This window comes from Schistocerca nitens, chromosome 12 (assembly GCF_023898315.1).
Source record: "Schistocerca nitens isolate TAMUIC-IGC-003100 chromosome 12, iqSchNite1.1, whole genome shotgun sequence".
NCBI lineage: Eukaryota > Metazoa > Arthropoda > Insecta > Orthoptera > Acrididae > Schistocerca > Schistocerca nitens.
In genome coordinates, this window is record NC_064625.1 from 16,000,341 (window position 1) to 16,012,542 (window position 12,202).

Consider the following 12,202-nt stretch of genomic DNA (forward strand, 5'->3'; position numbering starts at 1 on the left):
ATCATAGGTGGGAATAACTCTCCGAAGTTTTGGTGTGATTGGTTCACGTGAAAAGTAGCAGTGGTCGGTCAAATCTTGGCTCTCAGAATAGTGTAACGAAATTTCTAGCCACTTAAGAGGGTTTTATCTATGTTTAGCTGAAATCCCTAATTTTTGCCATGGTATGATTCAGCGTAAAGAGTTGTCCATGTATATTAAAGGAAATGACCAAATGTTTTCTAGAACGTCTAAAAAAGCCGAGCAAACCTGGCACATTTCCACCTTTGTATGTGATGCGAACATGAGGAGCCTCTCTTTAAAAGCCCGTAAAAATTTAACCACTGACGATACTGGACTGAAATTTGGTATACAAAAATTCAAAACCCTATAGAACCTTTACACCAAATTTCATTAGATTTGGTGATGGTCGAGTGGTGACCACTGGTCCCCTTGATGTGGACTGACCCAACACTAAGCAGATTCAGAAGGATGTCGGTTGCAGTAGGTACTTTGAGATGAAGAAGCTTGCACAGGATAGAGTAGCATGGAGAGCTGCATCAAACCAGTCTCTGGACTGAAGATGACGACGACGAAGACGACAAAAACAACAACAACAACAACAACAAGGTTGGGGGGTAGTGTCCAACCAATGGATGCCTGGGATCTGTTTCTTGTTTTTGTTTCTCAATTTCTGCAGCTGTTCTGTTTCTGATGTGTGGCGGGGCTATGCCCACAAGCTGGTACAGCTGGTTTGCAGGAGTTGGGTGGGGGCAGCCTGTTATGATGTGTCCTGTCTCATTCAGAGCTATATTTATTTGTTTTGCCTGGGTGGATTTTGTCATACAGGTGCCGAGTACTCCGTTGCGGAGAAACATAATGCTAAAGCTGATGTATGGAGAACTATGGGCTGTGCTCCTCACCCACTATTTGTAAGCTTGCGGATGATGTTATTCCTGCCAGTCACTTTCATTTTTGTGTCCACACATGGATCGTTGAAAGTGAGAGCACAGTTGGGTTTGACTCCAAGATCTTTCAGTGTGTTGCAATGAGAGAGATGCTGTCCCATCCAGGTCATGTTGAGTTTTCTCCTGGCTTCTCAACTGTGCAGGTCAAAAGTGCAGACCTGGGTTTTTGCTGTTTGGCATGAGGTGCAGCTAGATTCTCAAGCACTGTTGTCAGTTTGCTTTCCACCTTTTCAAATGTTTTACCCTGAGCAGCAATGACTGTATCATCTGCGTAGATGAATGGGTGAGCATCTGTACTAATCGGCTGGTCATTGGTATACATGTTGTACATCAGTGAGGCAAGGACACTACCTCGGGGTAGTCCATTTTTTTGAATCCGCCATCGGCTCCTCTTTGTCTGCAGCGTAACAAAGAAGTGTGTGTTCTGCAGCAGGCACTGGATGAATTACACCAGTCGGTAATCCTTCACGGTGTTATATATTTTTAATATTCACTTATTATGGTTAATGGTGTCATGCAAGGCTGTAAGGTTGACAAAAGCTGCACCTGTGATTTGTTTCCGTTCGTGGCCATCTTCTGTGTGACGTCTGAGGTTCAACATTTGTGCACAGGATGGCCTCCCAGCTTGCTCTTTAGTAATATCCTGTTCTACATGTGCACAGATGGTGTTGACAATCATTCTTTCTAGGACTTTATAGAGCTGGCAGAGAAGGGAGATAGGTTGAAAATTTTTGGGATATGTGGGGCTCTTCCCAGGTTTTGGTATAGCTACTATCTTTGCCTTCCACCAGATCTTGGGGTTCTTCATTTCAAGGACGCATTTGTTCATCACATCTAGTCCATCAGTTTTACTATTCTTCATTAGAGAGACTGAGTCTCTTAATTCTTCCAGGGTAAAGGGAGTGCCTTGATGGTCTTCTTCGTGAATGAATTTCAGAAGCTTCTTTCTTGCATGTTTGCTGTTGGTTAAACCATTGAGTATGAGCTGATGTGCTATTTAATTTGGTGCGACATATGAATTTTGAGTGTTAGTTGGGGGTCATTATTGATGTTTTTAAGAAATTGCCAGGCCTTTTGGCCAGTTATAACTGACAGGTGGCACACTGAGACACAGTCACAATTTTCAGAAACAGTCAGGAAAAGTACAGATCGCAGGTGACAGTGATGGCTCTTACCTGGTTTCATAATCAGGATGAATATGATCCAGCTACACTGGAGGAAGGGGGGAGGTGGGGTAGGACTCTGTCTCATGCCAGATACAACTTAAAAGAGCAATAATATGACATTTGTATTCTAGAGGTAAATTATGGAGCATCTGGTTATGAATGCGTTGGAAGGCCTGGGTCCGTGCAGTGGCATTGCACCAAAGCAAGGCACTGAAGAGTTCCCATTCATTGTGCGCGTAACTATGCTTCTGATGACTGAGAATTAAATAATAAATACTCTTCACTCACCTTCAACAGAGTTGGAAGGTAGGGGAATGATTTTCAGTTTACAAGGGTTGGACAAAGTGCTTTGCTAGTTGTTCAGCAACGACAGAGGCGTCATAGGGAATGGCGCCATCGTGCTAGATGCCCAGGACACTAGAGAATAACGGGTATCTTCGAATACAGCACTGATTGTCCTATCCTTGAGAGGAGTAAGTACGGGTACAAATAGTGGTTGCTAATATTTCCCGAGGAGTAAGTACGGGTACAAATAGTGGTTGCTAATATTTCCCAACAATGTGATCCCTGGGATTGTTATAAACGTCAAAGAAGCAGTTGAGTTACTACCCATTCAAAACAATTTCAAAGAAAGTTCTCTGACCAGTGGAGCTGTCACGAATTTTAGAACGATTGTATTGAAAAATTTAGCTTTCACATTACACTGAATATACGTACCTCACCAACAAGAGGAGTACTTATGTTTTCCGAAGGCAAGACTGCATCTGGAGGAAGAACTTCCTTGATGTCATCGGCTATAGTTTTGAGCAAATCGTCTGATTCATCTTCTGTCTTAGTTGCTGTGAAGAAAAATATACATTTAATAACTAGCGATAAGTGAGCCATATCATAAACAACGCATGACATACACACAATTCAGCCAATTCCACTTTATCCAAGATAGAAAATTTTTGGTTGTTTCAGGGTCGTCAATATTTCGTATGATATTCATAAATTCTTCTCTTGCTCTAGGAAGACTCATTTTCTGTGCCGGATCTCCCGCAGCCATCGCCATTAAGTTAAATCCTAGACTTGAGCATTAATGTTTAGCGTAAATTCATTATAATGCATTACTGTAACTTTGCTACTTATGAACAGGTGCACATGTAAACAAGATTCGAACTTCAATTCTATAGTCTCGCGTCGGTATCACAGACAGTGGTCGGTGTACCACAAATGAAATTGAATCAAAGACTTTATACGTTCATCGCTAGGATGTTTTTATTTATTATTTTATTTACAAGCATTACAAAGTTCTATATAATGGAGCACAATTACCAAGGAAAAGTGGTGGAATTAAATATTTCATATACTCTAAATAACTCCAAATTATTACGAGAAATGATAGTATGAGGTATACTAACTTTGGAGAGAGAGAGAGAGAGTTGTTGTGGTTTGGTAGTGCTGGTGTGCGTGTAAACACAGGGAAGTGTGAAAATAAGCGGAACAATTCGCTTTTAGCGTAACTATTGTTTCTCATCACATGTATGATTTGTATGGACTGTTTTGACAATATAAAAGAGTTCATGTAAACTATTATGCTTTGATTCAATTTAGTGATCACTTTACAACAGAAAAATGACGGAGGTGAGTACAGTACGGAACGTATACTTGTATGATCTCACTATTTCATAATATTTTAATAACACTGTATGTATGAAGTTATTGTTGTGTATCCGTTCTTTTTTAGGAAGTACAGAGGCACTCTGTACATACTCTAGTGTTCAGATCACTAAAGAGGAGTCATGATATGTTCCTCTCGAATCAGGGGATATTAGCACCTATTGATGAAAAAGCGTAAGTTTTGAATTTCAGTATAAAATATTAATAAAGTATACTTGAAATTTGCTTTCACTTAATGGATTTGAATGTTCCAGAGAAAAGGTAAAGAAACTGGTGAAGTCGAGGGATTGTTATGGGCTGGTTTTTGATCGCGTGAAAAGGGCCAACGCCATGAAGCAGATGCAAAACATCGAGAACAGGGAACCCAATAGTCAACAGCCGCTTGCAATAATGGGTAATTACAGACTGTTATAACTACAGTATCTGTCCGCATGTTACACTGAAATTGATCCAGGTTTTGTGTCTCATGAAATATACCGTTTGTTAGAAACTTAGGATTTTCACAACATTGGTTCATATGACTTTCAGTATTTTAGTTTGTAACAGTGTCCTTCATGACATTTTGACTGTGATGATGTAGGCCCACGTATATGTAACATAGCCACCAGTCTAGGTTCTGATTGGTAGATGACAGCTCACTTATGCATTGACAAAGTTAAAGAAAAAAACTACGAAATCAAAGTTGTCTTAAACAGACTGATTTGTAGTGTAGTCTGAAGCTTTCACACACACACACACACACACACACACACACACACACATGTAGTTATCCGTGAAAAATTCTAAGGGAAGAATCCCTTTGAGAATTGTCCTTGGGATGTGGCTAGATGTCAAAGATGTAAATTAAAATGGAATACAGTTAAAGTACTTTACATTAGTCTATTACAGTACTACAGCATTTAAAAACAAATTAAAAAATTTCTGAATGGCAGCTCTTATTCCGTATATGAATTTTTAGACATAAATTAGTAATTTTTAACAGTTAATGTAAAACAACACTTTTCTCCTAAATGGCACATTCCACATCATTGCTGTCATATTCATGATATATGGAACAAGTATTAATTTATTCTATGAAATCTACTCTTTAATGCAGTAGGAGTTGCCCAAAAAAGGAAAACTAGTCTTAAACTCCACCAAATTATGTACATGAGATTTGATGTAGGCCTACCCTGGTAATGTATTGCACACACACACACACACACACACACACACACACACACACACACACTCTCTCTCTCTCTCTCTCTCTCTCTCTCTCTCTCTCTTCTAGCTCCTTTCTATATTGTTTTTAAGTGCTTGAACTTTTTGTAGTTGTTTCTAATCCTAGTGTTATACTCATGTGTATCAGTATGTGTGGAGAAAACAGAAATACTGCTCAAAATACGCAGTTTTTTTTTAAAGAGGCCTCTGCTGGATTTTACAATTATAATCACATGTAATTATAATAGTACAATTCTGTATTCTGAAAATACTGTCCATGTAAACTGAGTTTCACCAGAAAATAATTCCGAATGAAAATGTACAGAATAAAGTAGTTACTTAATTTTTAAATCACTTGTAGCAGTGATCAAGCATACTGCAAACGTAGCTGAACTAAGGCGCCTCATAAATTCTAGGCAGCGGGTGCTCCAGTTAAGGTTTTGAGTTATCTATAGTCTGGTAAAGAGAAATATGTGACACTAGTCTGCAGCTTTGGCCAGTGATGTAATGATAAATGGGTGTTGTAACGTCACATTTTGATCTGTATTTTGACAGTTAGGTAGCTGGGCTCATAATGTAGGTCATTTGAACTATTATTTTATCAAAATGATAATGAATCAATGAACAGGGTATGTATGATCAGGATAAATTGGTGGTTTTGAGGGAAAGTTTGTGTCTCACTTTTCATAGCCGAACAAGGAATGGGAAAGAAATAGAGGGGGGGTTATCAAACTGACCAGTGAGCACTGTAGTTTTGCAAAATAATATTTAATTGCTTGAAAGTGATCAGGGTAATTAAGAAAAACTTAATTAGTGATTGAGAGAAAATAGAAGTATTTCACAAATAGCTGCTGCTAGGCATTTAAATAAAGTGTCTAAAAGTTCATCTCTTCAAGGCCTGTTAATTAGGTGCTTAAAATGTTTTATTGATGTGATATTTAACAGTTTGTTTCTGTTGAAATAAGTAGTAAATTCAGGACATTTAAAAAACAGAAGGCACCAGGAAAGCAAATTGATTTCTCAGTGAGATCATGTTTGCTGAAGAAAAAAATATAAATAAATAAATTTTAAAAAAATTGCCACAAGAGGAATAGGCCTACTTGATACTAATCAAGAGCTTTGACCGGTGACTTAATGTTAATGGCTGCTCCGATGTTCCTTGTGGTGCATATGCTCAATTTGGTTGTAAGTTGGTGAAGCCAACCTGGTGGTAGTGACAGACTGGTCTGTTTTCATTTAAAAATAATGGCTGTGGTATCACATTATTGTTGTTTACAGTGTTTGGTACATTTTCCTATGTGACTGGTCAAATCTGGTGACTAATGTTGAATATTCCTCTTTGTCCAAAAATTGGTAAAATGTTTTGTGAACTGATTTGTCTGAAAGTAAGAAACAAAATGTATCAGAGGAACATTTCATTCACCCAAGAATGATGCTTGAAATCATATATAGTGAAATGAGGCATGTCAGATGTTTGTCTTATCTATTTTATTTGCAAACAGTGGACAAATCACTTCACAAAACATTTGACAAATTTTTCAAAATATTTTGTAGCTTGTGGAGTTCTATGAGAAATACTGAACTCTGTGCATGTGTCAAAATTCAGTGATAAAGCATTTGCATTGAACAATCTGTTGATGTTTTTGAATATTTCATTGGATTCATTTTCAGTAATGGGACTGGTATTATTTTTTATTCTTATATTTGCGTCATTTGCAAAAAGACAAAATTGCATCTTCTGAAGCTGAAAGTGCAGGATCAGTTATGTATATCAGCAGCAACAGAGGACCCAAAATGAAACTATGTGATACACAATGTCTGATTACTTTAGATTCAGAGTTTATTGTTATATGATTAACATACAACTGAAACACAGTGCTTTGTATCATCCAGATAAAACAAAAACTATGAACCTGCTGTTCCTACTATTCCATAATTTTTGTATTAAGATATTGTGGTTCACACAATCAAAAACAAAATTATGAAAAGGATAGCTTGCTACTCACCACTAGTGGAAATGAGTGACAGCCAAAAGGCCTTCTGAAATAGAAAACACACGCACGTTCACACAAGCGCAACTGACGCACACATGGCCCCTGTCTCTGGCCACTGTGGTCAGACTGAGTAGGCGTGTGACAGAGAGGGAGGGCATAGCAGGGTGGGATGGGGGAAGGTGTAGTGCTGCTCGTGAGATTGTGCGGGGATGTAGTGGGGACAGGGTAGGGCTGCTAAGTGTAGTCAGGAAGTTGGTGGGTAGGGGGTGGGGGCAGGGAGGAGAGTGCAGAAAGAGACAAGTGGAGAAGGGGAAAAAGTCTGTTGAGTGAGTTGGTGGAATAGGAGGCTGTGTAATGCCGGAGTGGGGGCAGGGAAGGGGATAGGTGGGTAAAGGACAGAGATTAACAAAGGCTGAGGCCAAGGGACTTATGGGAACATAGATATACTGCAGGGAGAGCTCCCAGCCCTTTGCCTCATGGCTCGTATCCGTGCAATAGACCCAGATACGAGACCTGACCCGTACAGTCTCCCACCACCGCCTACTCCACTTCTACCTGTGAAAGCAGTGATGTGATGTACGAGCTAAGCTGCAACCACTGTACTATGTTCTATGCGGACACGACAGCCGACAAGGTTTCTACCCCCACGAATGGCCACTAATAAACTTTGGCCGAGAGACAGCTGGACCACCCAGTTGCTGAACGTGGTGCACAACACAATGTGACTGCTTAACAGCCTGTGCCATCTGGATCCTACGTGCCAACACCAGCATTTCTGGTGGGAACTCTCCATGCAACATATCCTTCGTTCCCATAGCCCTTTGGCCTCAACCTTTGCTAGTCCCTGTCCTCCACCTGCCCATCTCCTTACCTGTTCTCACTCTAGCACAACACAGTTTTCTGTTCCGCCAACACACCAAATCCTTTCCCCTTCTCTACTTCTTTTTTCCTATTCCCTATTCCGCCCACCGAGCGAGGTGGCGCAGTGGTTAGACACTGGACCTGCATTCGGGAGGACGACGGTTCAATCCCGCGTCCGGCCATCCTGATTTAGGTTTTCCGTGATTTCCCTAAATCACTCCAGGCAAATGCCGGGATGGTTCCTCTGAAAGGGCATGGCCGACTTCCTTCCCCATCCTTCCCTAATCCGATGAGACCGATGACCACGCTGTCTGGTCTCCTTCCACAAAACCAACCAACCAACCTATTCCACGCCCCCCCCCCCCCCCCCCCCCGTCTACCCGTAGCATCGCAGCGCTGCCCCCACCACACATGCTCCTGCTACCCTCTCCCTCTTCACCCCGTACCTCCTCCTTAACCCCACCATTAGAATGGTTCTCCCATGAGGCACAGCTACAACCCAGTCTGTCTACACCAGCCAGAGACATTGGTCGTGTGTGTGTGAGTTGTGCTTGCTTTACGGTGTGTGTGTGTGTGTGTGTGTGTGTGTGTGTGTGTTTTTTCTACTGCAGAAGAAGACGTTTCAGATGAAAACTAAAATGAATAGCAGTCTTTTCATGGTGCCTAAGTTCAGCTGAACAAAATTTCATTATTTTGCTCTTTATTTCATAAAAATTTTTTAAAGAGAGTTGATTGCTTTTGGACACACAGGTTGAAATTGAATTTCATCAAAGTTGTTTTGGAAGGATTTCCTTAGGAACTTTAGGCTCAGGAAGTGTTCATGCCTTAACTATCTGCAGTATTGGGGTTATCTTTGATTAGTTCATTACCTACTTTTAAAGAGATTTCTCCAGTTTCTCAGTTTGTTTTTCTTGCATTATGTAGTTCAATGTTCTAAATAATTTTTATCTTGTTGCTGTAGGAGCATATTTTGTCTGGGTGATACATTTTGATGGTCTGATAACTTTGATTAGAATTTTGTAATACAGTTTGAAATGCGATTTAAACCTGTCGTTGTCCGTGTCCCATCTTGCAGAGAGTCCTCTCTTAGCCGTGCGTGATATTCTGTAACCCAGAGTTTAGGCATATTTAATCTGGTTCCACTGGTTCATTTCTTCAGAAAACAGTTTTCAAAGTTGCCTATGACTGTGCCGTGGAGTACATTACATTTTTCATTAACACCGTGGATGTTGTGAACATCTTTTCCTAGTCTCTAATTGGCAAATTATTCTTGAATTTCTCGATTCCTTTTTCACTTATTACTCTAAGTCTTCCAGTTATTTTTGTTTATATCTCAAGCACTCTGATTGACTGGCATGGTCTGAGAGGCCATTAACTATGACAGTTGCACTACAAGAATTACTTTTTTACTCTGCAGCAGAGTGTGTGCTGATAGGAAACTTCATGGCAGATTAAAACTTTGTGCACTGGCGGTATTGAAGTGTAACACATCACTTCCTGAAAGTGATAGGTTCCTTCATGTCTCTATTACTGAAGAATGACATTAGTCAACCACCAGAAAAATTTTGTTGGTAGTTAATAAATGCAATTACACTACAACTTTGCAATCTCTATACCTCTATAAAAATGTTGTCAATAGCAATGCTGCTGCCGCCGCCCCCCCCCCCCCACCTCGTAACTCTTGTTCCTAGTTGTATAAGGGGAGGTAGATACGTGGAATGGAAGAAGATTCAGGTGTTCTTCAAAAATTCAAATTATAATTTCCACTTAATATTTATTTATTTATTCATCCAGGGATCATCTCACAATGGCATTGGGTTTGTGGTCATAATAGAATGAAAATGAACAACTCAAAAAATTAGTACAGATAGAATACATAAGGATCTGTTTACATGGATGGGACAGATGGTCGGTCATGGTCTTGCTGAAGAAATCATCCCAGCATTTGTTTGAACTGATTCAGGAGAACTACAGAAATCAGGGTGACATACAGAGCAAACTCCACACTCCCAAGTATGAAGTCACTGTCTTAACAACTACACTGCTTCATTCGATTTGTCCCAATTGTGCAACGTTTTTTTGACTATACACAATTTGCTGAAGATAACTTATAATACAAAAAATAGCTCGGCACCGTTTCTTTGCACTCTTCAACACATTTACTGCAAACATTATGAACACCCATTGGTGACATCAGAACCACAAATATCATGCTGTGTCCATTGCACTGCATTTCAGTCTGTTCGGAAAACTGAATCCTGGTCAATAAATGTGCTGCAGTGCCCCATGCACCTCTTCATGTTATCATTTCAGCCCATTAGGAAAATTAAATCACCACCACCACCACCACCACCCCTCCCCCAATTCCCCCCCCCCCCCCCCCCCCTCCTCGATCCTCCAATTATGAGGTTGATTTTTAAGCTCAGAGGACTGACAAGATATTAGTACAATGCACTATATGTCTTTGGCATGTGATTTTCTTGTAAGAGCATTACATTGGGATTATATACTGTAATGTGACAAGGTGTTATACTTGTCCTCTTTCATTACTAATCACTAATCTGTATGTTCTAAATAATCGTTAATTGTTTTGTATGTGTTACCAATAAAGTAGGTTGTCACTGATGCATTTTACTGACCTTTTTCATCTTCTTGGGTGATTTAGTATACAGTTTTGTTTCCTGAAAGAAAATGGTTTCCTGAAAGAAAATGGTTTCCTGAGTTTTTTTTGTATGGTTTTCCTTGCTAAATGAAAGTCCAAACTGACTCTTGTTTTATGATTATGTACAGAACTGTTAGTGAAACACTACTTTTTTTCCCTGATTTGCACAACAGATTGGAAGATGTATTCACTCAGTCGTAGTAAGGATACCTGTTTCTTTAAACATTTCTTTATAATGAGCACGACTATTAATTTTCGATATTATTCTTATGGACCTTTTCAGCCCTTTGAAAATTGTGGTCAAGTTTTGTGCCTTTCATCACCAGAAAAGAATCCCATAGCTAACAGCTGAGTATATGTATGAATGTTGTATCACATGGAGTGTTACAAACTGAGAGTAGAATGTTGAGAGCATAACAGGCTGAGGACGTTCATTTTGCCAGTATCTTTGTGTGTTCATTCAATTTTAATTGACAGTCAGTACTCATCCCTAAAAACTTAAATGTTTTTTTGGACAGTGTATAGGTTTATTACCTGCACTTAACACAGAAGAGTTATTTTCCCTCTTTATGCTAAAGTGCATGTAGTTTGATTCCATTATGTTCATTGTTAATTCATTACACACTGCCCAACTGTAAATGTTCATGAGGATTTCAGCTTGCCATCTATGTCAGCAGTTCTGGTATTTTATCAGTGACTACGATGTTTCTGTCATGAGCGAAAGAAACTTATACCGCCTAAAGTGATGGACGCATGCACGCGCGCGCGCACACACACACACACACACACACACACACACACACACACACAGTTTTTCAGGTAAGAGTTTGATTAGTTGTATATTATGATCAGCAGTGTAAAAAACCTTGGACAAGTTTATTAATATGCATTTACCTCATTCTGCTTAGACAAGACATTTAATAATGTGTAAAATTGTTTCGTAAATAATTCAGACATACCAGATAGTCCTGTAGCTAATACATACTTATAATGTCGGCAGCTCATCTGTTGTGTGCTGAACTTGGCAATTGACATATCTCAACATAAAAATGTTACTGTGTAATAGATTGATGTATAGGGTAATCTGAGATATTTATTCATCACTGCAATACCTTGTTTGTATGTCTTACTTCCAATTTTGCTGAAAATTGTGATGATTGATTAAATTCTAACCTTATAGAATGGAAGAGCAGTTAACTTTAGTTTCAAACCATCTTATTCGCTACCAACAGCCGACTCAAGATTTTTCATAATCAGTTCTCATCATTCATCATGTGAATTGTCACCAACGTCTGCTCACAACACAACTGATGCTATCACCATAAGTGCACCTTTACTGAATCCTGTACATTGTGGCTGTTATTACTGACTTTCCATGAAAATTTATTTGTGCCACACGGGCTTCCAATTGCTATGTAAGTCTTACTGTTATGAATGTATACTGGGAACAGAGTTGTATTTAACAAGCAGTTAAATATAATTTAAAGTATGCTGCTGTACTTTTTGAACTGAGTTTCGGAGAATAACTAGGGATAAGCAGTTGTCCAGTTGGACATCTGTTTATTGCCTGCCTTATTTCACAACTCTATCTGTCTTTCCAAATTTATCCTTCATTTTCTTTCACAGCTTCTTCAGTGTACAGATTGAATAATATTGGGGATGGGCTACAACCCTATCTCACTCCATTCCATTTCAAATATATTCAGTGAC

At 39.4% G+C, this 12,202-nt stretch overlaps 2 protein-coding genes across 4 annotated transcripts in view; one reads left to right on the forward strand and one right to left on the reverse strand.

Annotated features, from left to right (window-relative positions):
- The window catches only part of LOC126215323 (uncharacterized), a 209,218-nt gene that overhangs the window by 83,682 nt on the left and 113,334 nt on the right, over positions 1–12,202 (reverse strand). For 2 of the 3 annotated variants that reach the window (XM_049942003.1, XM_049942004.1), the window contains one exon: positions 2,828–2,949. In XM_049942003.1, coding sequence (XP_049797960.1) covers positions 2,828–2,949 — 122 coding nt within the window. Of the gene's footprint in view, positions 1–2,827; positions 2,950–3,022; positions 3,313–12,202 lie in introns of those variants that run through there. The other variant, XM_049942005.1, reaches the window with a different exon arrangement.
- Positions 3,524–12,202, forward strand: part of LOC126215321 (pleiotropic regulator 1) — a 45,477-nt gene continuing 36,798 nt past the window's right edge. The window contains exons 1-3 of the mRNA XM_049942002.1: positions 3,524–3,736; positions 3,840–3,946; positions 4,027–4,166. Coding sequence (XP_049797959.1) covers positions 3,728–3,736; positions 3,840–3,946; positions 4,027–4,166 — 256 coding nt within the window. The 5' untranslated portion in view covers positions 3,524–3,727. The remainder of the gene's footprint in view (positions 3,737–3,839; positions 3,947–4,026; positions 4,167–12,202) is intronic.